At 37.2% G+C, this 24,822-nt stretch overlaps 4 protein-coding genes across 5 annotated transcripts; 3 read left to right on the top strand and 1 right to left on the bottom strand.

Moving 5' to 3' along the window:
- Positions 1–1,432: 1,432 nt before the first annotated feature.
- On the top strand, positions 1,433–2,051 carry LOC106445827 (protein RALF-like 33). Its single transcript, XM_013887466.3, has one exon. The coding sequence runs from the start codon at positions 1,569–1,571 to the stop codon at positions 1,902–1,904; it is 336 nt and encodes a 111-aa protein (XP_013742920.1). The 5' UTR covers positions 1,433–1,568; the 3' UTR covers positions 1,905–2,051.
- A 1,192-nt stretch (positions 2,052–3,243) lies between these two features.
- On the bottom strand, positions 3,244–4,850 carry LOC106445830 (heat shock factor-binding protein). The gene is made up of 5 exons (XM_013887467.3): positions 4,733–4,850; positions 4,223–4,276; positions 4,110–4,133; positions 3,971–4,013; positions 3,244–3,577 (listed from the first exon to the last, which is right to left on the bottom strand). The coding sequence occupies exons 1-5, from the start codon at positions 4,733–4,735 to the stop codon at positions 3,447–3,449; spliced, it is 255 nt and encodes an 84-aa protein (XP_013742921.1). The 5' UTR covers positions 4,736–4,850; the 3' UTR covers positions 3,244–3,446.
- A 7,509-nt stretch (positions 4,851–12,359) lies between these two features.
- BNAC07G33240D lies at positions 12,360–14,726 on the top strand. Its single transcript, XM_013887468.3, has 5 exons — positions 12,360–12,470; positions 12,579–13,499; positions 13,739–13,944; positions 14,030–14,239; positions 14,359–14,726. Exons 2-5 carry the CDS (start codon positions 12,581–12,583, stop codon positions 14,488–14,490), a joined length of 1,467 nt encoding a protein of 488 aa, XP_013742922.1. The 5' UTR covers positions 12,360–12,470; positions 12,579–12,580; the 3' UTR covers positions 14,491–14,726.
- Positions 14,727–15,233: 507 nt separating this feature from the next.
- On the top strand, positions 15,234–19,234 carry BNAC07G33250D. Of its 2 annotated transcripts, XM_013887471.3 has the most exons (13): positions 15,234–15,665; positions 15,765–15,948; positions 16,039–16,107; positions 16,188–16,286; positions 16,488–16,567; positions 16,657–16,991; positions 17,067–17,350; positions 17,560–18,197; positions 18,319–18,403; positions 18,489–18,540; positions 18,616–18,665; positions 18,780–18,827; positions 18,893–19,234. In XM_013887471.3, the coding sequence occupies exons 1-13, from the start codon at positions 15,370–15,372 to the stop codon at positions 19,067–19,069; spliced, it is 2,397 nt and encodes a 798-aa protein (XP_013742925.1). In that variant the 5' UTR covers positions 15,234–15,369; the 3' UTR covers positions 19,070–19,234. The 2 variants fall into 2 exon arrangements, with proteins under 2 accessions (XP_013742925.1, XP_013742923.1); XM_013887469.3 differs by having other exon boundaries at positions 16,657–17,350.
- The last annotated feature ends 5,588 nt before the right edge of the window (positions 19,235–24,822 follow it).

A 24,822-nucleotide genomic window follows, 5' to 3' on the forward strand; every position in this document is an offset into this window, starting at 1 on the left:
TAGGCAATGCAATGATCACTGTTGTTATTGCTACTTTCGTAAGTCTTGACTACGGTATACAATACATGTTGTACCTAAATTCTCATCTCTATGCTAATTCTCTATTTCAAAAGAGCAGATGGACAAGAGAGGCGAGCTGACAGAAGAGAAAGTGGAAGCTCGATTGACTGATGAGAATGAGAAAGAAGCAGAGAAATAGATGATCAAAATGTTTCTTCTTATCGTCTTACGACTACTACAGTACTACTAGTACTTAGGTTCAGATTGTACTGCTACTCTTGATATGTAGTTACTGCGTTTTAGTTTAATTCTAATGATACAACGGTCTGTAGCTGTCTAGCAGATCGATATGTCCCTCCACTGCACCAACTTTAGTACTGATCTAATTAACAATACATATGTCTAACTTAATTTGCAAACTCTTAGTTTACAAACTAAAATGATTTGTATTCTCCAAAACGTTTAAGACAGAGACGAATTTATTTTGTCAACTGATAAAGTTGATTATTCCTTTTTTATATTCTTGTCATTTTATTTTATTTTATTAGATTGGTTTAAAATACTCATTCCGTTTCGTTTTAATTGTCGTTATAAGTTTATACACACAAATTAATAAAACATATTCCCTCCATTCCGTTTTACTTGTCGTTATAGGTTTATGCACACAGATTAATAAAACATACTCCATCCATTTCGTTTTAATTGTCGTTGTAGGTTTATGCACACAGATTGATAAAACATATGATTTTGTATATTTTCAAAATAAAAACACAATTACCTATACAGCTAACCATATTTCAACCAATAGAAAAATAAAATAGAGAATCTTATTAATAAATTTTGTATTGAAACTCTAAAATGACACTTATTTTGAAATGAAATTTTTTTCCTACAACGACTAGTAAATCGAAACGGATGGAGTATTTATTTAGGTTTTAATAGTTGAGTGTTAAGCCAATTTCAGCTTTTAATATACATTTACATTACTGGGTAGGTAGCATATTCAATCAAGTAAATCTATAAATGCGTCATGCATTGTGTGTCAGGTTTAATGAAATCAAAATTTGAAAAGTCAAGAAAAGAAATCTATACTGTTTGACATAAGGTAAAGTTGATTATTCCTTCTTATTTTTCTTGTCATTTGATTTTATTTAAAATATTTCTCCAGGTTTTGATAGTTAAGTGTTAACCAATTACAGCCTTAAATATACGTTATATTTTTAATTTATCAGTTGGTGGCATAACCAATGGGTCATCACTTATCCTCCAATATTATTAATCAAATAAAAAATTGAAAAGTCAAAAAAAAGAGAAGAAATATAGTGTTTGACATAAGGCATACTTAGAACGCGTTAAAACATCATTAATCAAAGTTTTTTTTAAAAGAAAACTTACTTGTATTTGTGCTAACAGTCAAGTGGCATAAACCGTAAATACTCCCAAATCCTAGTGGCATTTCCCATTGTCTTTTCTCTTTAAAACCATTTCTTTCTCTCTTTCTTATTACATAAAACTTTTGAACCTGACAAAGAAAAGAAGCTAAAGAGAGACACAGAGAGAGAAAAATAATGAGAGGACTCTCGATCATCGCGATTCTCACCGTCCTCTGCCTATTCTCCGCCGCACACTCCCAGTCCGTCGGTTTCGCCGCCGATTTCATGCCGTTCGAGACAGAGTGCACTGGTTCCATCGCCGAGTGCTCGACGGCGACGGCGGAGTTCGAGATGGACTCTGAGATAAGCAGGCGCATCTTAGCTACGACGAGGTACATAAGCTACGGTGCGCTGAGGAGAAACACAGTTCCATGCTCGCGCCGCGGCGCTTCTTACTACAATTGTCGACGTGGAGCTCAGGCCAACCCTTACTCTCGTGGATGTAGCGCCATCACTCGTTGCAGGCGATGATCTCTCTCTCTCTCAAATTCTTTTGTTTTTAATTATATACAATTTTCAGATCTCTCTTTTTTGTTGTTTCCTGGTGGTTACTTATGTTTATAATTCCATTGCAATACAATTTCGTAAAGTCAATTTATCAATTGTCGATGATGATTACATCTGTGAGTTTGATTTATGACCAGATAGAGAATATGGAACTTTGAACTATCTGTGCAGAACATTTCTGAGTAGTTTATCAAAATTATAATAATTAAATAGGTAGTTTAATAATGTGCATGTATGTTTTATTGCATGTGCTGAAGAAATAACAGATGTTCATCATATGGGGAATATATGTATATTAAAATTATAGTTGTTCATATGGAGAAAAGCTATGACGGGGTGAAATCAAATTTGATTTACAGGAATATTTTCTTATAATTTTATGTATGAAAAATGAATAATTGTTTTTCTCAAAAAAAAAGAAAGAATAATTGTGGAGAAGAGAGAGAGGGGCAATAATTAGGATTGGTTGGGAGCCAACTAAACAAAAGGGGCAGCTTCACATGCAACACACTTTCGGCAGAACCCCACACGTTGGCGTATTTATTACGCGTTTTTGCCTGCTGTATTCTTCTGTGAATTCATCATCTTTTAGAACTCAACATTATTTAAATTACTTCTATGTCTAAAAAACTATTATTATAGCTCTTTTTCAAATGTAATTTTGTTCAAAGATAAGAAGAAATCGTTAAGTTTCAAGGGTTTGAAAAGAAAAATATAAGATAGAATACTCATTTACTCCCACAATTAGAGGAAGACTGATTTAGAAGAAGAAAAAGCAGCATTCAAATATGAATACAGTACAGCAAAGATTAAAAAAAAGAAAGGACACAACAAATTAAAGACACTTTTAATTAAATGCATGATTAATTATTTGATGTTCCTCGGGCCCTCAATCGTTTTGCCCCGTTTACATAAACATTGAAGAGGGGTAAATATGACGAATTTTTTTGAAAAAATGGGTTTGGAGTTTGGACCACCGCATACTCTTACCTCGTGACAGGCATACACCAACTCATCACCAGATGCTATTGATAAATCGATACTGATAGATTGATAGCGTAATCAAAATGACATTTGCATTTGTATATTTTCTCAAATGAAATTTCCAATTATAGTAGTATAAGTTATTTATTTTTAAATATGATTTACTTCTGAATTTATTCTCTCACCCTCGTCCACTCGAAGGTAACAACTTGTTTTGTAATGGTTACATTCGGTCTAATCATGGCACCGATATTGTGTAATCTAAGAGAAATTCAAAACAAAAAAAAACTAAAATTTGGAACCTAACCGAGTATACCCCTTCGTTTAGCCTTCATGCATTAGACAATTCAGTTATCTCAAAAGTAACATCGAAAGCAAATCATAAGTGCAGCATAATAACAAGATATTCATGTCTTTAGAAACAGAAAATTTTAAAAAGTAATAGTACTGCGCTTAATAAATTTCACGGAGTTGCAGACACAAGCAGAAAGATCATGGACCTTAGTTTTTTATCAAGTGGAACTAACTAGCCGGTGTTTTGGGTTCATCGCCTGATTTGGAGGCAGGAGGTGGAGTGCCTTCAACTCCCATCTCGGCTCTTAGATCATTGATGCTTTGCTCCAGCTCATTGATTCTGCCTCCCATGTCATCGAGTGAAATCATCAAAGTCAAGGAAATTACGGTTTAAACCAACACAAATCATCAAACCTACAGATTCCGAACTTATATCACTGATCATGGTAGTAAAGGTGATTCCGTGTAGGACTCACACCAACTAAGTATGCATAACAGAGCAACTTAACAAGAGAGAGAGCTAAACATAGAACCATGTGGTGATTATCTACAGAATAGACATTTAGAATCTCAAGAAATACTCTATCTAATCTAGCAGTAGATAACTCTATTACTTTCGGTAGATTTAATGGCAGAAATAAACTAATACTAGAGATCAACATCTCCTCCACCCTCTAGGAGAGAGGGGGAAACATTTTCAAATTATTCTAAAGGAAGAAACATTAAATATATGAATGATAGAAAAAGGATATTCTTTGTGATGATGGAGTCGGACATTGTCTGAAACCTGCTTTGCTGAAACACACAACAATGAAAGCAAACTTGAAATCAGAATCTACCAATTGAAGCTGTGATTCCAAGACCTAAAGAAGTGAGAGTTAAAAAGCCCACCATCTGCTGCAGGAGATTTTGGACCTGGATATGAAAAAAATTCAAGGAATCAGTAACAAAACCAAGTGGTATAAGTCTAAAACAGAGAGACAATGGGGAACAAATCTACTCACAAAAGCAGTCATATCAGCAGTGCTCTGCTTAGTATCCTCAGAATCATGCCCATCCTGTAACCATCAAACAAACAAACAAGTGTAAATATATATAAAAAACACTCCACATGAAGCTTAATGATAATGAACAAATCATCGACGAACCAACATTTCACGCAACAAACTCAATACACGGAGACTCCTAAGCAAGACTACTCATCCAAAAAAGAAAGCTTATACTGGCTGGATCATCCATCAGATCTCCAACATTTCATTCTCAATTACACAAATCGAAGAATTCAACCCTACGTTTTAAGCCAAGAACAAAAGTTTCGATGATAAAAATCTACAGAAACAGGAAATCGAATCGAGAATCATGCAAAACTGCCACGCGGGAAACTCTCTACCTACAACCCTCTATTTATCATCACGAAATCTCAATCGATAGATCTGACGAGCCCGAGCCTAGGGTTCGTGAACGAATACATATAAACTCGATCGAAATCAAGCAAATGAACGCATCGTGTGTACCATTTTTTTTAGGGTTGCTTGGATGACGGAGAGCTAATGGAGAAGCGATGAGACGACGGAGATGAGCGACTGAAATGGAACAACTTTTTTCTTTTTATTAACCAAAACCTGCTGTATATCTTAAATGTCCAAACTACCCCTCTACTTCAGTGGTGTCTTGTGTTAACAATGAAGTCGTTGTCGACGCCTCCAAATCACTTCTCAACGTTAACATGGTTAATGTAACCAAACTCAATTCCACCAACTTCATGACATGGAACCTTCAAATCCATGCTCTGCTCGATGGCTATGACCTTGCTGGGTATCTCGACGGCTCCCAGCCAGTACCAGATCAGACCCTCACCGTCGACAACACCACAACACCCAACCCCGACTACACCAAGTGGAGACGCCAAGATCGCCTCATCTACAGTGGACTCATTGGAACACTCTCACCGTCGATCCAGACACTTGTCACCAACACCAAAACATCTCATGATGTGTGGAAATCTCTCAACGCCACATACGCAACCCCAAATCGCGGACATATCCAACAGCTGCGACTACAGCTCAAAAACTACACCAAAGGAGACAAAACGATCGACGACTACATGCGTGGCCTCACAAGCCGCTTCGATCAACTAGCCCTCCTTGGTAAACCTCTTGATCATGAAGACAAGGTTGAGTACATTGTTGATGGTCTACCGGAGGAATACAAAACTGTATCTGATCAACTGGAAGGTCGTGATGTCTCACCCTCCATTGTTGAAATACATGAAAAGCTCATCAACAGGGAGGCGAAGCTACTGGCTGTCTCTGCTCCTGCTCCAAGTGTTGTCCCGATCACGGCAAACTTGGCTTCCTCACGCCCAAAGCAACAACAGCACCAGCAGCATCGTGGAAACAACAGTCAGAACTGGAGCACAAACAAGTCGCCGCAGTTCAACAACACCTACAAACAAGAGAATCGTCAATCAAAGGGCTATCAAGGGCGATGTCAGATTTGTAGTGTCTTTGGACACAGCGCCAGAAGATGCCCTCAGATGTTTCAACAAAACACCTCTGCTCCAACTCAATCACCATTCCGCCCATGGCAGCCGAGAGCCAACATGGTGGTAGCGTCACCGAACCCGTCAAATGCTTGGCTGATGGACTCTGGCGCCACACACCACCTCACGAGTGACCTCAATAACCTGATGTTGCAGCAGGCCTACAATGGCGAGGACTCTGTTCTCATTGGAGATGGCACTGGTTTGTCCATCTCTCACACCGGTTCACTTTCACTTTCCTCACGCACTCGCAACTTACTGCTTAATAATGTTTTGTGTGTTCCTAATATTAAGAAGAACCTCATTTCGGTCTATCGCTTATGTAATGCTAATAGAGTTTCGGTTGAATTTTTCCCTGCTTACTTTCAGGTGAAGGATCTCAGCTCGGGGGTTCCGTTAATCCAAGGCAAGACCAAGGATGAGTTGTATGAGTGGCCAGCCCAACCCAACACCCTTCAGTCCTTCTTTGCCTCAACCACACCTCAAATCACCATGTCTGATTGGCATTTCCGCCTAGGACATCCTTCTGCTTCTATTCTTAAAACCATTGTTTCCAGTTTTTCTTTACCTTGTGTGCAATCTGTAACTCAAAACACTTTATGCTCAGATTGTGCTATCAATAAATCTCACAAATTACCTTTCTCCCTAAACACCATTACTTCTTCTCGTCCCTTACAATACATATACACAGACCTTTGGAGTTCTCCAATTATCTCAGTCGATGGATACAAATACTACCTAGTTCTCATTGATCATTTCAGTCGATACACTTGGCTGTACCCTCTCAAACTTAAGTCCCATGTTCGCGAAACATTCAAAACCTTCAGGCATCTCGTTGAGAATCACTTCAACACCAAAATAGGGACTCTATATAGCGACAATGGAGGCGAGTTTGTGGCGTTGAAGTCAGATTTAGCAGAAGCTGGCATCAGTCACCTAACATCTCCACCTCATACTCCTGAGCACAACGGCATATCCGAAAGAAAACACAGACATGTTGTTGAAACCGGCCTCACACTCCTCACCCATGCAGCGATGCCACGCTCTTACTGGACCTATGCTTTTGCTGCAGCTACTTATCTAATCAACCGCCTACCTACCCCGGTCCTAAAGATGGACTCACCATTTCACAAGCTCTTTGGAACCCAACCAAACTACAACAAAATACGCGTATATGGCTGCCTTTGCTTTCCCTGGCTCCGCCCTTACACGGCTCATAAGATGGAAGAAAGGTCCACACCTTGTGTTTTCATCGGCTACTCACCGAGTCAAAGCGGCTACCTATGTCTTCAACTCAATACTGGTAGAATCTATGTCTCACGACATGTTCGCTTCGACGAAAGAACCTTCCCGTTCAAAACACCATCCCCCCTGCAACCTACCTCACCAAGCTCACCTGAAACTCCTTTATCACCTTCTCAACCGCCGGTTACCACCATACCAATACCAAACCCGCAACCACCTACGCCTCAGCCCCCACTCGTACAACAAACGGAACCGCCGAGCTCGGACTCTAACCTGCAGGTACAGGAAACTTCACCGTCACTCAACAGCACCAGCGACACCAACACGCCTGCATCAACAACGACGCCGCCTGTCACCACGACAACTTCATCACCTGTCTCAACTGACTCCGTGTCCTCCACCAACAACAGCGGCTCTACTCAGCAACCTGCGCCATCACCACCACCCGCACCTTCACCACCTCCACCTCCCGCGCAAATCAATAATCATCCCATGCTCACCAGAAGAAAGAACCAGATTGTCAAACCGAACAGCAAATACAACTATGCAGCTGCTTTGTCGTCAAACACTCCTACTGAACCTCACACCCTTGCTCAAGCTCGGATGACAAGCGGTGGCGTGGTTCCATGTCCACTGAGATGGATGCGTTTGCACGTAATCAAACTTATGACTTAGTTCCGCGACAGCCTCATCTTAATGTTGTTGGTTGCAGGTGGCTTCACAAGAACAAGTTCTACACCAACGGCACACATAAGCTCTGCAAATCAAGACTCGTCGCCAAAGGCTACAACCAGGAGTTTGGTCGTGACTACACGGAAACTTTCAGTCCCGTAATCAAGGCTACAACTCTCCGACTTGTCCTGGATATTGCGGTGAGCAACTCTTGGCCTGTTCAACAACTTGATGTCAACAATGCTTTTCTACAAGGCACCTTGACAGATGAAGTATACATGGAGCAACCTCCCGGGTTCGTTGATACTGACAAGCCGGATCATGTTTGCAAACTAAAGAAGGCGATATATGGACTCAAACAAGCTCCCCGTGCTTGGTACACTGAGCTGCGCGAATTCCTCCTAAGCCTCGGATTCTTTAACTCCTTAGCTGACACATCACTCTTTGTCATGCATCGGGGTAAAGAAACCATCTACCTCCTAATATATGTTGATGATATCCTGGTAACCGGCAACACTAAGACTGGTATTCAACGGATCCTTCATCTCCTGGCTGAGAGATTTTCGGTTAAAGATGCTGAAGAGCTAAACTACTTCCTTGGAGTTGAAGCTCACAGATCTTCGAAAGGGCTACACCTCAACCAAAGGAAATACATACTTGACCTCCTCCACAAGTACGACATGACAAATGCCAAACCCGTAATGACACCCATGGCATCCTCTCCGCGGCTACATCTTAACTCTGGCACTCTGCTCTCAGACCCGTCCAAGTTCCGACAACTGATTGGCAGCCTCCAGTATCTCCAGTTCACTCGTCTTGACATTGCCTATGCCGTCAACAAACTCTCTCAGTTCATGCATAAGCCAACGGAAGATCACTGGCAAGCAGCCAAACGCATCCTCCGATACCTTGCTGGCACTCCAACACACGGCCTCTTCTTCTCAGCAACTAACAAGCTAGTTCTACATGCCTACTCTGATGCAGACTGGGCAGGGGACTCTGATGACTTTGTTTCGACCAACTCCTACATCATTTACCTTGGCCAGCATCCGATCTCATGGGCATCAAAGAAACAGAATGGTGTTGCTCGCTCATCAACTGAAGCTGAGTACCGAGCTGTTGCCAATGCTGCTGCAGAAATAGCTTGGATATGCAACCTCCTCACTGAACTTGGTATTCCACTCCTCTCGCCTCCTACACTTCGATGTGATAACGTTGGCGCCACGTTTCTCTGTGCGAACCCTGTCTTCCACTCTCGAATGAAACACATTGCAATCGATTATCACTTTGTACGTGGACAAGTCCAGCGTGGAGCTCTCAAAGTGTCTCATGTCAACACGCGTGACCAACTGGCTGATGCTCTCACCAAACCACTGGCACGAGCACGGTTCTTGGAACTACGAAACAAGATTGGAGTTACTTCGGGCACTCCATCTTGAGGGGGCGTGTTAGAGATATGATTGTGATCTCCGCATATCTCGTAGTCAATATTCTCGTTCCTCTGTTTTAGGAAACTGTTGTAATTAGTTTCTGTCTCACGCTCGTATATATAAGAGCTAGAGTAGTGTACATGATTCTTAAGATCAATATAATTTTTACATCTTGTTACTGGTTTGAGTGTGATATTTAAATTTATGACATCTTAAAATACGCAATTCGGTTTAACACAAACCGATTCAAATCAACTATGTACGAATGATTGATGTTGTATACGGAACCAGGAGACAAGTATATTGAATCAGATAAGCTTCATACACAGTGTGGTCAATAGAGATCATATCTGATATATTATTACAAATTCTAAAACTTTAGCAATCTAGGTGTTTTTTTTTACCATATACACCCAAGTTAATATGAACATCTTGGATGAGATTTTCGGTTTATTTAAACATTTCAAATTTGGTTGACGTCAGTTGACCCATATACTATAGGAACAAACATGATTTACATCGGAACTTTTGGGCTCATCAATTGTCCTCCTAAAGACATCTTCAATTTCATTCTATTATTCACTCTATTTTAGAGTTTTAGAGTTAAATTGCTTTCGTAATACTCTATTTTTCATTCTATAATAAATTACAATTGAAACATTTTTACTTTAAATTATATATTAGAGTGGAAATAGAGTGGATCAGAAATGCTCTAAATTATTTTTCCATCAATTTCCCTAATTTTTAACCGATTAAAAAATCACGATTGATAACCCAAATCGCGTTCAATTAAAAATGATTATACAATTGTATATCCGATTATACCTAACCCGATTCTATCCTGCAAACATAAAATCCCAAATACCCCAAACAATAAATCCTCCATTTGCATTTACCTCTCATCCCACACTTAAAGCTCGGCTTTGTCTTATCCCACCTAATTTGCTCTATATTCCGACATTTTCTTATTTCGACCTTTTCTTAGGGCATATAATAAGACAACTTCTTTGAACTCAAAACCAGATGAAAACATGCTCCCACTTTCGATTCATCAGTCTTTTTATATCGCCTGTCTCTAGTATAAAAATCATTTTCCTCTACATCAGAGCTTTCAGAATCATACTCATGCCAATGAACTATTCATTCACAAAATCAGGACTCGTTGCTCAATTTAAAAACTCATACCGGTTCTCAAGCTCTTCTTACTTTACCATAACCAATTTTTTTCATTTCCATGTTATTCGGTTTCTTGGTTGGACTTTCTTGGATTTTGTCCGATATTGTATTTCCAATATTCCTCATCAATGTCATTTTCCATCTCCAAGGGAACAAAATTCGAGTAACAACATTCGAGTTTGCAATCAATGCATCCTCCATCGGCAAAGCTGCAGTAACAGTAATGGTCCACTCTTGATATGAATCGACTTCATCAATTCATCAAAGTTACATGAACATGAATCCAAGTTTCTCTATTGGCCTCGTCATACTCTATTGTCGCATTCACAAAAACTGGATTCCAAACTTCTCCATTTTCTTCTTCCTCCTTCATTTCCGATGGAAAATCCTAGATTATCGAGTGCCCTCAACCCACAGTTTCTTTCTCTCTTCTCTAATTTAAGGTTCGTCAAAAATCCTAAGCCTCAAATCAATTTTAATATAATTGGGTTTAGGTTTGAAGTAATTTGAATTTTATGTCTGCGGGTTAGAGTCGGGTTAAGTATAATCGAGTATACAATCGGGCAATCATTTTTAATCGAACGCAATTTGGGTATTAATCATAACTTGAATTTTCGGTTTTTGGTTATTTATTTAACTAAATAATGTATTTGTAATATTTGATGTATTATATTCACCAAGTAAATAATTTTTTTGGCATCTTAAACCATCTATTTACGATGAATATTCTATATCATATAAAAAATTGAACAAATAGACGTAATTAGAGAATTGTAGACGATATATAAAAATAATGGTTATTAATGTAAAATATGAAGAAATATTATATTATCACTTAGTATGGCATAAAAGATTATAAATTAGTTATACATGTTTAAGAAAATAAAATGATTTTTAAACTTCTATGAAAAATTTAACATATAAAAAAAGCAATGAATTAGTCATCAAATTGTAAATAATTTCATAATTTTATTAATAATAAATTATTTATAGTCTTTGTTTTTCGTCAAGATAATTATTAAATGTCCATAACATTAATATGTTAAAAGACCATACTATGAAAGCTCATGTTGTAACCGTTTTTTTCCGGGAAGTGTAATAAAAAAATTACATTTAACTCTTCGTTTTGTTTAAGTTTGTGTCGGTAAAAGATTAAAAAAAATCTCTCTATCTTTTTCAATGTTCAATTTGAAGCTTATTATGCGGAAATCATACGCAAATATAGGCAATTGGTTGAAATCTCTATATCTTTATATTCTTATAAATTTTAAATGTATTGTTTCCTCTTCTGCAAGCAAATCAATCACCGAAGTAATAGATCAATTGGTTGGAATCAAATCTATTCTTATAATTAGTGTAATTATGGTTACAATTTCTATATTTAATAGGTACATTAAAGATACGATATTGAAGATATTATGTTTTGATTAATAGAAGATATTAGATTTTGAGTTTGTATTTATTGATTTGTTTTTTTATAAAGCTTAGAAAATCAATGGGATGATTGGTTGGTTGATACATCCTATAATGAAAATGAAAACTATAGATGGTTTGAATATTGTATATCGATCGATACATGATGTAAGTTGACTATATAAAACTTGAACATGATCTTTTCAAACTAAAGTATAGGTAGGTTATATGCATTTGTTATATTGTAGTTAATATATTTTAAATATTACGTAAGTCAAGTGATTCACGTTTTCGTAAAAATAAAATTCAAGTTCATTATTGGGCCGTACTCGTACGTAATAAGCTACGTTAAATATGATGTATTTTTAGGTTCATTTAATGACATTAAGTTTAAATTTGATTAAGGAAAATTCATTAATTTAACTGGAAAAGACAAGCATTAAAATATGTAGGTTTATTTAATGACATTAAATTTAAATTTGATTAAGGAAAATTCATTAATTTAACTGGAAAAGACAATCATTAAAATAAGTAGTTTAATTTAGTTATAGCAGGGAAGTGTAAATAAATTAGAAAATTTTAAAGTATTTTTTAATGAGTACTTTCTTTTAATAATAGACATTTATTTAATCTATAAAAATTAGGAAAATTGTTGGGAAAAGTAGTTTAGGAGGACAATTGGTGAGCCCAAAAGTTCGGTGTAAATCGTGTTGGTTCGTATCAATTGCTGTCAACCTTCAAATTTAGAAAGGAATATACGGAATACGTTGAAAGGTTTGGGCTATTTTGTAATTTAATTTTTACTTAGTTTCAAATGATTTTGCCGAATAGTTTGGCTTGGAAGAATCTCTCTTGGCTAATAACCATCTCTCTCCGCCGCAGCAATGGCTGCTCTCCGATGCGCCGTCTTCACATCTCCGTCGACTATTCTTCCGTCGTACTCCTCCACCGGTAAAAGAGTCTCCTTCAAAGTTATCCGCTGTTCTTCTCCGGTCTCAATTCCACTCTCGTCGTCAAAAAGGAAAAACTACCTGCGACGCAAAATCCTCAGAACCCTAGGTCCTCCCAAGCCCCAGGAGATCGAAACGCCGCGAATAGTTCCTCCAAACGACGACGTTTTCACCAAGAAGGAGGATGATGATGTAGAGGAGCTTAGCTCGGTTGTTGCGTCGAGCGAGGTGAATGGTGTGTTAAGTAAGCTCTCTCCGAAGCTAGTAGCCAAGTACGGGTTGTGTTTGGTCGGAGTGTTCGCTTTTCAGACAGTTTGCGCTGTTTTGTTTCTGGGAAACGAGAAAACGCAGGAAAGTTCAAGTCTTTCGTTGGATCTAAACGGGAAAAACGAGGCAAGAGATGACGATGTGGTGGTTTCGCTAGAGGATATTGAGATGAATGAGAAGATTGCGGAGATTAGAATGATGGCACGGGAAGCACGTAGAAGCGAGGAGAAGAGTGGTGGTGGTGGTGATAGAGAGGAGGATGGAGCGTTGAATCCTGGTGGAGGGGTTGAGATTGAGAAGGAGATAGAAGCGAGGTTGTCTAACATTGAGAGACGGTTGAATTCGCAGAGGAAAGGGTTGGCGGGGTTACGCGTGGAGCCGTTGGATGAGTCTAGAGATGATGAGAAGAGTTTGATGTTTGAGAAGAAGTACAAGTTTAAAGGCGAGAAGCCCCCCAAGGGTAACGTCAAAGGCTTTGGTGGAAGTAATGAGCAAAATGGCAATGTTAGTGACTCACGAGATGGTTTGAAGAATGCTGGAGAAGAGTCAAAAGTGGCAGGGCCTTCAGATTCCAAGATGATTTCCGGTAAGTGCTATATCCTGCAACATCTTGTGTTAGGTATGGTGATGTTCGGGATGTCATGTACTTGGAATTGACTAAGCAACAAATATGAGATTAATAGACTGGAAAGAACAGGTGGTTATTTACGAAGTTGATCATGTGTAGTAATAATTGTATAAGATGGTAAAGTATACGTGAATATGAGACCGAGCCATGAGAAAGAACTACATCTTGCAGTTCTCAGCTTATCTTAATATTTTTAGGTGCTGCTCAGGGGTCTGAGCAAAGGCGACCATCAAACCAAGTTATGAAGTCAAGCAGTTCCGAAAATCGAAAACCAAATACTGAAGCTGGTTCTGGATTTAGTAGGATTGGCCAACATGGAGAAGTCAGGAAAGGAGGAAACACGATGAGAAGAGTTAAGGAGAAACAGAATAAAACGTGGTGGCTTAAGCTTCCCTATGTGCTGGTAGGTTTGTATATTAAGGTTCAAGAAGTATATGATAATATCATGACTCACGAGCCAGAACTTACTGTTTTCTGTTTCTCTTCAGAGAATTCTTATGCGGAGTAGTATCGACCAAGAAGTATCTGAGGGATACTTTACTATGAGGACCGAACCTATGGAACAAAACAAGGGCCAAGTTTCACACATGATTGCATTCGAGGATCAAACTGATGCAACAAACTTCTCTTATCTGCTCGAGTCAGTTTTTGAAGACTTGGATGATTTCAGTGCCAATGTAGTTCCCATATCAACCAAGGTAAAAAAGGAAGCTCATTCTCTGACCAACAAACAATCTTCTCTCTTAAAAAAGTCCATCTCTGTGAAGTTAATTTAATTTGAAAGCAAATGGACTAAAAATTTATAATTTCATTGTAGGATCTTTATAACGAAGTAAGTTCCGGTGGCAAGAATGTGATTGTGGTGAAGAAGAGGCAGCTAAAGCTGTATGCTGGACAACCATTTGAAGATGTTGAAACAGCCCTCCATACTCTGATCCAAGAACAATGATAGACAGACATGTTACTTTAGACTGTGGAAAACTAGAGATGAATAAACTATGTGGATGAACAGAGGAGGCAGTAACAACAAGCAGCCAAGTCACAGCGACGACTTTTTCTTCATGGAGCTTGATGAATTAATGAGCCTATATAGAATGTATCATTATCTAATATCTGTATACGTTTGTCATTCTTTTCCTCTCCCTTGTGATATTACGTGTCAAGAAGAAATAATCATTTGATGCATGTTGTTGGCGTACAAAGAAGAAAGTAATGGTTGATAACACATATGAGCTAATAAACCCAGATGCATATTTTATCGATCAATGTGAAACATCTTTGTGCATATGATTCCTGAAGCAAACTGGTAAACCCTTTGATGAGACTGACTTGTTTAGTAAGTTTTACAGAATGTAAAATTTGAGAAGTAACAATAATGACGTAACGTTAGATAGGAGTGCATTAACTAACTCACTCGATAAATAGGATCTTCCCAGGGTTCATCTGATAGCTTGCAAGGAGGGTATTGGATGAAAAAGTTGATTTACATGTTTCCTACATACAAAAAATCACATTCAGTGCTAAATTGCATTCTAATTACGAGTAACCGATGGTTAGTGCGGACGGAACTGAACTTAACCGATGAATTTGATTCGGCTATCGAATTTGTAATCTCCGGTTAACTAATCTCGGGACCGACGAAAAAAAAAAAATCTCGGGACCAGTCTATCTATAACGACGTCGTTTAAGGTCTTCACTTCTACGCCACACGCGACTTTTTGGTGTACAGAGCTCATTCCTTCTTCCATGGCTTCTTCACCATCTCTCGTTCCTAACTCCTCCGTTTGAAAATCGAATCCCCAAGAACAATTGAATTTGCTTCCCGATCATGGACCAAGAGTATCGCAGCCCTAGATCGTCGGTGCACCACCAGCATCAACATCAAATGAGGACGACGGTTCCTCCACCGCCGTCTCCTCATCCTTCGCCTCCGGTTCCTTCACATGCGGAAAGTGATCAGAGCACATCGGAGCTTCGTGCTCTCGATTGCAACCTCACTTCCTTGTGCGATCATATTCAATCCGAAGGTTTCGGCTCCGGCTCATTCTCCGATGTTGTTGTCAAGGCCATGGGGTCCACCTACCATCTCCACCGACTCATTCTTTCTCGCAGCTCCTACTTCAGGTTTACATGCTCTCTCTATCTTCAATTTGAATTTCCGGTTTACGAATTTCCGGTTTACACTTCATCAACAGCTTCTTGTGAATTGATACGATTAAATAGGACGATGCTCCAAGGACCGTGGAAAGAAGCAAGCTCTCCGGTTGTGAACTTACTTGTGGATGATAAAAATGTTAACGGAGATGCAATCTCTGTTGCTTTGGCTTATCTCTATGGGCATCATCCCAAGCTTGATGATGATAATGCCTTCCGCGTTTTAGCTGCAGCTTCGTTTCTCGACCTTCAGGTATTTGGTGGGTTTTTTTCCTTAGTCTCAAGAGATTAGTTTCTTTTGAATCAATTGATCTAAACACTAGTGGCTTTTTTTTTTCTGCAGGATTTGTGTGCAATATGCACTGATTTTATTATTTCTGAGCTGAGGACTTCAAACTTCTTGGCGTATCAGGTTTTGAGAAGTCTCGGTCTTTTATATTTTTAGTCTCCGTGAATCTTTAATACACAGAGTTTCTCCCATTTGTGACTTAGGTGTTTGCAGAGAGCCAAGACTATGGCATACATGGAGAACGTGTGAAGAATGCGTGTTGGGGTTATCTCTGTCAAAGTGGTGCTGTGGAACTTAGAGAGGTAGAAATATTACGTATATTCTTTAGTATCAGATTTATGATTTTTATGTAGTTGGGGTTGGTTTGTTTCTTTTGAATATTTCCATGTTCTGCCCATCTTGCTGCTTCCATCTTTATATATTGTCAAACCTATATTTTAAGTTTGAATTAAGTATTTGAGTTTTACTTACTTGCTGATTATCAAAGCGCGTTTTATGATCAGATGCTGCCAAAACTCTCTGCACAGACTCTATGTGCATTGCTGACATCTGATGAACTATGGGTCCCTAGTGAAGAAAAACGGTATGACGTGTTGGATTATGGTTTCATACTGTATTTTCATTTTATTAAGTTTCCTAAAAACAAACTCTGTCTATTTCCATGTCAAAAAGGTTTGAACTGGCATTGTACGCCTTCATCGCGAATGGTGCTCCTTCCAACTCTGAACATTCCAGTCAGCATTCGTGTTTTGAGAGAGGGACAAGCTTTCCTACGGATTCTGTTGTGTCGTCGAAGGGGAAAAATGTTGTGGATGAATTCTCTTTTAGGAGTTTGGACCGTAAGCTAGGTCGTTTGGATTTGGAAGATGACCTAAGGGATGCTAGTGATGATTTGAGTGTTCCACTCGCAGAAGGTGTAACTGATTTCCAAAAAGGAGTTTTTGGTTCGAACCTCGTGTTTCAACAATCTGCAAACTCACAGACAAGTTTTGTTGATAAGACAGAAGGTAGTGGGGTGACAACTAAAGGACCTTCTCAAGAAGCATATCATTTGAGTAATGATAGTTGGTTATCTGGCGCAGATTCTAGACATTGTCCTGTCTCGGGTGTAGCCAATGACTGGAGAAACGGTGGTGTTTCTGCTCTTACCTGGGGTGGACGGGTTGTGGGGAAGAAGCAGGTTACAGGCTGTCTTAAAGGAAAATGGGGATTAACTGAGGAAGAATACAATGCATTTGTGAATACTTTTGAAGGTGGTTCACTTCTGTATTGCAATATGTCTTTTGAAGTACTTCTGAACGCAAGAAAACAACTTGAAGAGTTGGGTTTTCCTTGTAAAGCTGTGAACGATGGCCTTTGGTTGCAGGTTATTTTTCCTTAAAACTTGCTTTCTTATTCAGCCAGTCATAGGAATGTAATGGTGGATTAGCTCATGCTTTGATGCATTTGCACTAATTGCGGATTAGGGTGTTTTTGAGTAAAATTGGAGGCATTTATCATGAGCAGTCTTATTCTAGTTTTATATGTTTGCTTGCATAAATGCGATAAAATGTCTTTGTGTTTACTACTATCCAGATGCTTCTCAGTCAGAGGGTGCAGGAAGTTGCTGCCAACACTTGCAAAAAGTGTTGCCTCATCAGTATTGCATGCGCATGTAAACAGGGATTTGGGCTTTCGCATGGTGCACCCTTCAACAATTATTATTGCCAAGACAATGTTCAGAACAATATGATGGGAGGCATTGAAACCATGTATGTGACGGAGTCTTCTCAAGCTGAAGAAAATGGCATCTTTAAGCCTGTCAGGATCAGTGTTAGAGGACAGCACATTGATGGACTTGCCGGCATTGGATGTGAAGCCACATTTGTACCACCACCTGCTTGGCCTCCTACACCTTTTGTGTACTCTCGGGTCCCCATTAACAGAAATGGCCAGCCACCTCTAGCCAGTGATGGCTCTGAAGGTAGAATCGGTCAAAGTGAAGAAAATTTAAAAGATGGCTTGACAGCTCTAGTTGGGCTGAGCCAAGGGACGAGCGGTGTTGGTAATTATACTCGTGGAGATCAAAACGAGGGAGGGCACAGCAGTGGATCGACTGTTGGAATGTCAGAACCAAAGGAACATTTAGTAGGGATTGAGCGGGAGAACGCGAGTTGTACCATATCACTTGATACAAGGACACCTTTGTGTCACTTTCCTCCATTTCGTTTCGGGTAAGGTTTTCGATTTTTTTTACTTGTAACCCCAACTCTCTTGCTCTGTTCTCGCTTTTCTTGCTCTGTCCTGTTTTTGGTAAATGGTTGCTCTCAGTTGTGCCTTTTTCGTTGTCTGCAGAGTTGAATTTGACGATGTCCATAGACTAGCTAATGGTCATGTGGAGCATTCTCCTGAATTCTTCTATGCTGGTTCTCTGTGGAAGGTATAACAAACTCGTATCTCAGTCAGGAAGATTCAGTGATGAAATTTTTGGGTTTGATGAGACGCTTTTTAAATACTGTATCCAGATTAGCATTCAGGCGTTTAATGATGAAGACCCTCAAGGACGCCGAACTATTGGTAACCTGACTCAACTCAACAACGAGGTTACCTCACACTAGATTGATATGTTAACTTGATGATCAATTTCTACAGGTTTGTTTCTTCACCGTCGTAAAGCAGAGATAGTGGACTCACTAAGGAAGGTTAGTTTTCCTTCTTCATCATCCTATAGAGAAGTTCAAACCAAAACCCTCCAGTTTATTAGATAGTTCAGTAGTAATATCTTCCGAAATTACAACTTTTTTCTCCTCATTCAGGTCCACGTTTACATAGATCCTCGTGACAAAGTGACTGCACGTTACCAGGTACGTTTCTGTTATCTTCAAGTTCTCCTTGGTATTTTTCTAACAACACACTATGTATGTCGCAGCTGGTCTGCCCGTCGAAAAGAGAAGTGATGTTGTTCGGGGATTTCAAGCAGAGAGGAACTTTGTTGCCCAAAGCTCCCAAAGGTTGGGGATGGCGTACTGCACTGCCCTTCGATGAGCTCTCTGAGCTTCTCCAAAATGGGGCTCTGAGAGTCGCAGCTGTGGTTCAGCTCGTCTGAGAATCATTTTTTAAGTATTATATGCATTTTAGAAGTTGTAAAACAAAATTTTTATTTTTGAAGTCATTTAGTGATATATTAATAATGATATATTACTTAGTTAAACTATGATTGTGTTTTGTTGTATATTTTTTATACCATAAAACATAAGTCAGTTAAAAATTATGAGGGTGACATTTGTCATTTAAGTTTTTCTGTTTTCATCGATAGTATTATTAAAGTTAAAAAATTCTAAACAATGAAAACTACCAAAACAAATATAGAAAAAAGATACACTAATAGAGATCTTAATTAAACTAACATATTTTTATTTTGCGTATGGATAACTAAAAAAATTCATATAAAAGTTTCATATTTACTTTTGTAGTATTTGAATTTCAAAAGAGATAATCGTCGTATTAATCCAAAAACACAGCGTTTTAAAAGGAACAATTGCCACTCTTTTTTTAAAATAGGAGTCACCAACACAAGATAATTTTTTATATTGCTCTATTGAAAATAATATAATCAAAGAGATTACCATTCTATAGAATTTCATGCTGCCTATCAAATGAAGAAAAGATTCCAATCAACTTTTTAAACGGTTCAACTAAACCGACGTTTTTGTTTTGTCAAATCCATTAGAAGAAACTTACAAAAGAACAATAAAAACTTTGTGAGATTTAAAATAAATTGACAATTAAACAAACCAATTGATAGAAATTACATTAAAAAAAAAAAAAAACGAATCAAACAAACCGATGTTGAAGCTATAGAAGCCTCCGACCATCAGCATGAAACTAAGAAAAAACTTTTTCTTTTTCTCTCTTGACTGCTAAAGTTTTTAAGCGATCAACGATTAGATGTTTTAAGAAAATAAAACATGTAGTCTAGAAGTTCCATTTAAGTTATCTATGCAATTTTTTTCTTTCTATTTTACATTTTTTTTAAAAGCAAACGTTTTCTAAAAATTATCACAATTCATTCCACTCTGCGGTTTCAGTACTGCTTTCCACTGTCTCAACAATTATGTAAAATAATATACATAACAATAACCTTTTACTTGTAGAAACAATCACCAAAAATCACGTTTGTCGTTATTTAAGTTACATTACAGATAAAATTCTTATAGATCTGATATATTTTAAAATCTGGATTTTTTTTGGTGATCATTGCATGTCGGGGCAGAAATATATACAAAATTCACTACTTTTACATTTTCAATCTTATCAATTCACACTTATCTTAATTTTGTTTTCAGTTAAATGATATCCTAATCAGATTTTGATTTTGATTCAGAATCATCCAAGCATTTTTTGTTAAACTCCAATTTAGATTAAAATCATTAGACATCATTATGTCCATACATAGCATGGACAAAAATATTAGTATATAAGTGACTCCGAAGTGAATGAAAGAACATATAAAATTTTCAGAATAGAAATGCTTGTAACTGAAATTTTCCTTCTTTACTTTTAAAAATAAGAAAATGATCCTAAGAATGGAAAGTCAAGAAAATGAATTGACATGTGGTCAACTGATTATACCAAAATGTTATATCGTTACATAATAAGAGAAACATAGTTGAAAGCTTGTGATCTAGATTTTTTGAATGAAAAAATGTTCTTATACATGAAAATAGTGTTTTGCTTCAAAATAGTCACAATTAGTGGCAGATTTAGAAATGATATAAACCTGGAAACATAATTCTATCAATACAATAACAATTGTGTTTGATATTTTACATTTTATACTATATTAATTTTTGAATGATAAATGATGTTATATTATTGTCTTTCACTTTATAGTAACTCATTAGATTTTTAGTAGATATATATCACAAAATAGTGTGAGATATATATTTTATATCTTAAAATTAAAATAATAGTTATAAATATATAGAAAGACGATAATTTTTTTTCAACAAAGGATTGAAAACTTAGAAATAGAATATTAATGACCAATACTGTAAATTATACATGTATTAGAAAGTAGGTGGCTAAGTGAAATTTAGAGGGAATATTAATGGTTAGTTAGGAAACAAAGTTAAATGGACTAATAATTTTAAAGGAATGTGAATGGTAAATTAGGAAATAAATTTAAATTGAAATAATAAAATAAAATTTGAATTCAATTTGTTATGGGAAAACAACGCTTCACCATAATGGTTAATCACATAAATCTATTTTGCTGTTTAGTATCATTTATTTTATGTAATTTGAGATGTTATTATATATGTGTCACTCACTCTTTAGCCAAGTCTACATCTTCAAATCCAACAAATTTAAAAATATTTGTAGAACAAAATATTCACAAAATATCACTAATTGTGGTGTTCAAATTTACATGTATGAACAATCAAAAGAAGAGTGAATTTTCTAACTCACACCCATGATCTTATGTAGCTAATCCATGTAGTATGTAAAACTACAACATGTTCATTTTTATAGTATTTTCTTACACATTTTCATCCATACCATTGTACGTAAAGTGTATGGTATTTATCACCAGCTAGCATTTTACTTAAAGTCTTAGAATTTCGAATAGAAAACAATTCACTTCACTTCCAACTAGCTCAACAACCTATTAAATCGCATATATTAGTTTTTTGCAACTAATTACAGTGACTTTATGCACAAGTTGGGCACAAAAGTTAGTTTTGGAGTCGTTGTAATTAGTCGCAGAAAACACACATATTTCCACTCACATATATTAAGAAGAATAGTGGACATCAAATTCATACATCTTCATCACAACCATATTGATCCTTAAATGCTCTTTTCATGTTCATCTTTATCATTTTGGCATCATCAATTTCAGCATAACAAAACAACAATACACACCATGAACCTACAAAACTCATAATTGTTGTTTTGACGCATTTAATTCATTGTTTTCTTGTCAAACATATATTTCATGCGTTTATATTGACTGAAGAATGATTGATTTCTATAACAACAACAATACATATATTTTTATTTAGCTATACACTCAATTAATCTAATTCACTTCTAATCAAATATTTAATTCAGAATCATCCAAATGTTTTTGCCAGCTCCAGTTTAGATTGAAAGACTATTAAAAGATCTCATTTTCTGTCCCCTCACAGTGAGTAAAATTGGTCTATTACCCCCTACATGCATCCTTGATTAACAAGTTACAACTTGTAAATTGTAATAATATATGGTGTCGTTTCTATCACTAGATGGATCTCATTCGGCTATCGAAGTTGGTTCGCCGGTTTAATAACTTCGGCATCAGTCTATCTAACGACCGTTTACCTTCTTCGCTTCTTCCATGTGTTATGATAATTGTATAGGACAATTACTTGGTGCTCGGTTACTGATTATCTGCTCCTTTTTTCAATTATTCCTTTTGATTTCAAGCTCTGTTAAGTCGAGTAGTACTTTTGATTCCTTTTCTTAGTAATGTGCTGCAAGAAAAGTTGAAATCTTTCTTAGCATAAATACAATACAACAATCTGTCATTTGGTTTGTGTTGAATTGTTTGAAGTTGTGGTCTCGTAACATTTATAATCCAAAGTAACTAGTCAATTTGAATACATGTATTTAACTAACTATGGTTTTGATTCAAAAAACTAACTATGGTAAAACAAAAAGAAGACAAAAAAATTACAAAATTCGTAAAAGATCACCTTTTCTGTCCCCTAACAGTGAGTGAAATGGGTGTATATTACATGCAACATTAATTACCAAATTACAACTTGTAAAGTGTACTAATATTCCGTGTATGACGTCGTTTTTTTTTGTTCAACTAACGAGGTCGTTTTCTATCACTAAATTTAAATGAATTTCATTCGGCTATGGAAGTTGGTTTTCACCGGTTTAATAATCACGACATCAGAAGTCTATCTAACGGGCCGTTTAACTCGCGACTTCATTAATGTGTTGTTATAACTGTATAGGACAAATGCTTGGTGCTCGGTTATCTCATTTAGGCCAGGGCATTTTACCCAGACCGACCCGTAACTGACCTAAAAAATGCCGGTTCGGAACCAACCGACCCGAACCCGAGACCCGATGAGGTACCCAAAATATCTAAAACTTCTAGTATATATTAGATATATACGAGTGTTTCAATATATTTTTGGTATTATGTATGGGTATTTCTCAAAGTTTCGAATTTAGATTTTCGGGTATGATTTTAGATTTTCAAAAATATAATTCGGATAGTTAGATAAAATTTTGGGTATTTTTCATGTATTCGGGTCAGATTTTTGGTAAAATTTTAGATATTTTTCGAATATTTATCCGATCCAAACCCGTCACCAAGACCCGAATGCCCATGCCTCTATGATTATATGCTCTTTCTTTGTTTTCATTCCTTTTGATTTCAAGCTCTGTTTATTCCCCTGTTCAAAAACGCGTCCGCCTGGCCGTTTACTCGCCCGATTAAATGGTGATCGGAAAGCTACCGTGGCGAGGAGGAGGTAATCGGTGGTTCTAGGCGCCGAAACTAAAAAACTTTGAAAAATCGAAATTTCAAGAGGTAAATCGGCGTCTATCTCATGAATCTATTATATTTAGGTGAAATTCACAAAAATCTGTTGTGAAAACTATGAAATCGTGCAAAAAAAAAAAGAAGAATAAGAGATTTTGAAATCTGGAAAACGCAGACAAAAGGTTGAAGATGGGGGTAAAATCGTATTTTGTCATTCATTAAACTAAAATCAGAAAAATGATGCAAAACAAAGTGTTACCGGCTCGAACTCGCGACCCTATGCTTTCTACGAAAGCGACACTGACCACTAGACTAGATAGTCCTAATGTTTATTCATCACTTACTTAATATATGTACTATAACTAGACGTCGAGTACGCCCCGCTTAATCCCCGATTTTTTTATAACTCGCTAGGCCTAGGGTCACCGCCCGACTAACGCGTAGCGTAATTCCGAACAGGGGGTTTATTCAAGTAAATACTTTTGAATCCTTATTCTTACTTAGTAATGTGCGTTAAGCTGGAAGAAAAGTTGAAATCCTTGTTAGCGTAAAATACAAAACAACAATCTTTTTTCATCTGGTTTGTGTTGAAAGTTTTGAGTTGTAACATTTATGATCCAAAGTAAATAAATACTCCACACATGTATATTAACTAACTATGGACTATGGTTTGATCAGAAATAAAAACTAAACTATGGTAAAACAAAAAAAATCATGATGAGATCGTAAAAGAGATCTCCTATTTTCTGTCCCCCTCACACCCCTACATGCATCCATATTTACCTAATTGCCCCTTCAGCCTTCCCTCCCATTTGTTGTGACAGGACTCTTTCTTTGCTTCCGTACGAGAGAGGAAACGCTAGTCCCAAGACAGAAAAGAAAACCCTCGGATTCTAGGGCTCCGAGCTCAGAAATCCAAAAGAAAGCAGAGCTCTTTTTGCTCACATATTGCAACATGTCTTCTTCTTACACTCAAAAACCAAACGCCAATCTCGGGATCCTCCTCTCCCCTCTTCATCAACTCCGTTCTCAGTACCAGACCCAGCTTCCTCCTTGTCTCCTGGTTCTTCTTCTTCTTTTTTTTTTTTTTTATAAAAAAATTTGTTTGGAAGAAAATAGGTACTTTGAAAACCTTTTCATATAGTATATTTCCCAGTAAATCAACAAGTCTGTTTTCATTTACTTAGGATTCTGTATCACACACAGATTCTTATTATATCTTTTCTTCAACATGGGAAAATCTGACTAAGGTTCTTCTGATACACAGCAAAAATGTTCTGAAAAGACTATGCTGTTTCCATCGCCAAGAGGAT

Source organism: Brassica napus, chromosome C7 (assembly GCF_020379485.1).
Source record: "Brassica napus cultivar Da-Ae chromosome C7, Da-Ae, whole genome shotgun sequence".
Taxonomy (NCBI): domain Eukaryota; kingdom Viridiplantae; phylum Streptophyta; class Magnoliopsida; order Brassicales; family Brassicaceae; genus Brassica; species Brassica napus.

Excerpts from the sequence above, each read along its gene's own strand:
- LOC106445827 (XM_013887466.3), top strand. The coding sequence starts at position 1,569 with ATGAGAGGACTCTCGATCATCGCGATTCTCACCGTCCTCTGCCTATTC.
- LOC106445830 (XM_013887467.3), bottom strand. Across the intron at positions 4,134-4,222 it reads CTGCTGATATGACTGCTTTT|GTCCAAAATCTCCTGCAGCA; the intron begins GTGAGTAGATTT and ends TTTCATATCCAG. Across the intron at positions 4,014-4,109 it reads AAAATCTCCTGCAGCAGATG|CAAAGCAGGTTTCAGACAAT; the intron begins GTGGGCTTTTTA and ends TGTGTGTTTCAG.
- BNAC07G33240D (XM_013887468.3), top strand. The coding sequence starts at position 12,581 with ATGGCTGCTCTCCGATGCGCCGTCTTCACATCTCCGTCGACTATTCTT. Across the intron at positions 13,500-13,738 it reads AGATTCCAAGATGATTTCCG|GTGCTGCTCAGGGGTCTGAG; the intron begins GTAAGTGCTATA and ends TAATATTTTTAG. Across the intron at positions 13,945-14,029 it reads TTAAGCTTCCCTATGTGCTG|AGAATTCTTATGCGGAGTAG; the intron begins GTAGGTTTGTAT and ends GTTTCTCTTCAG.
- BNAC07G33250D (XM_013887469.3), top strand. The coding sequence starts at position 15,370 with ATGGACCAAGAGTATCGCAGCCCTAGATCGTCGGTGCACCACCAGCAT. Across the intron at positions 16,568-16,656 it reads GTCCCTAGTGAAGAAAAACG|GTTTGAACTGGCATTGTACG; the intron begins GTATGACGTGTT and ends CATGTCAAAAAG. Across the intron at positions 18,198-18,318 it reads TTTCCTCCATTTCGTTTCGG|AGTTGAATTTGACGATGTCC; the intron begins GTAAGGTTTTCG and ends CGTTGTCTGCAG.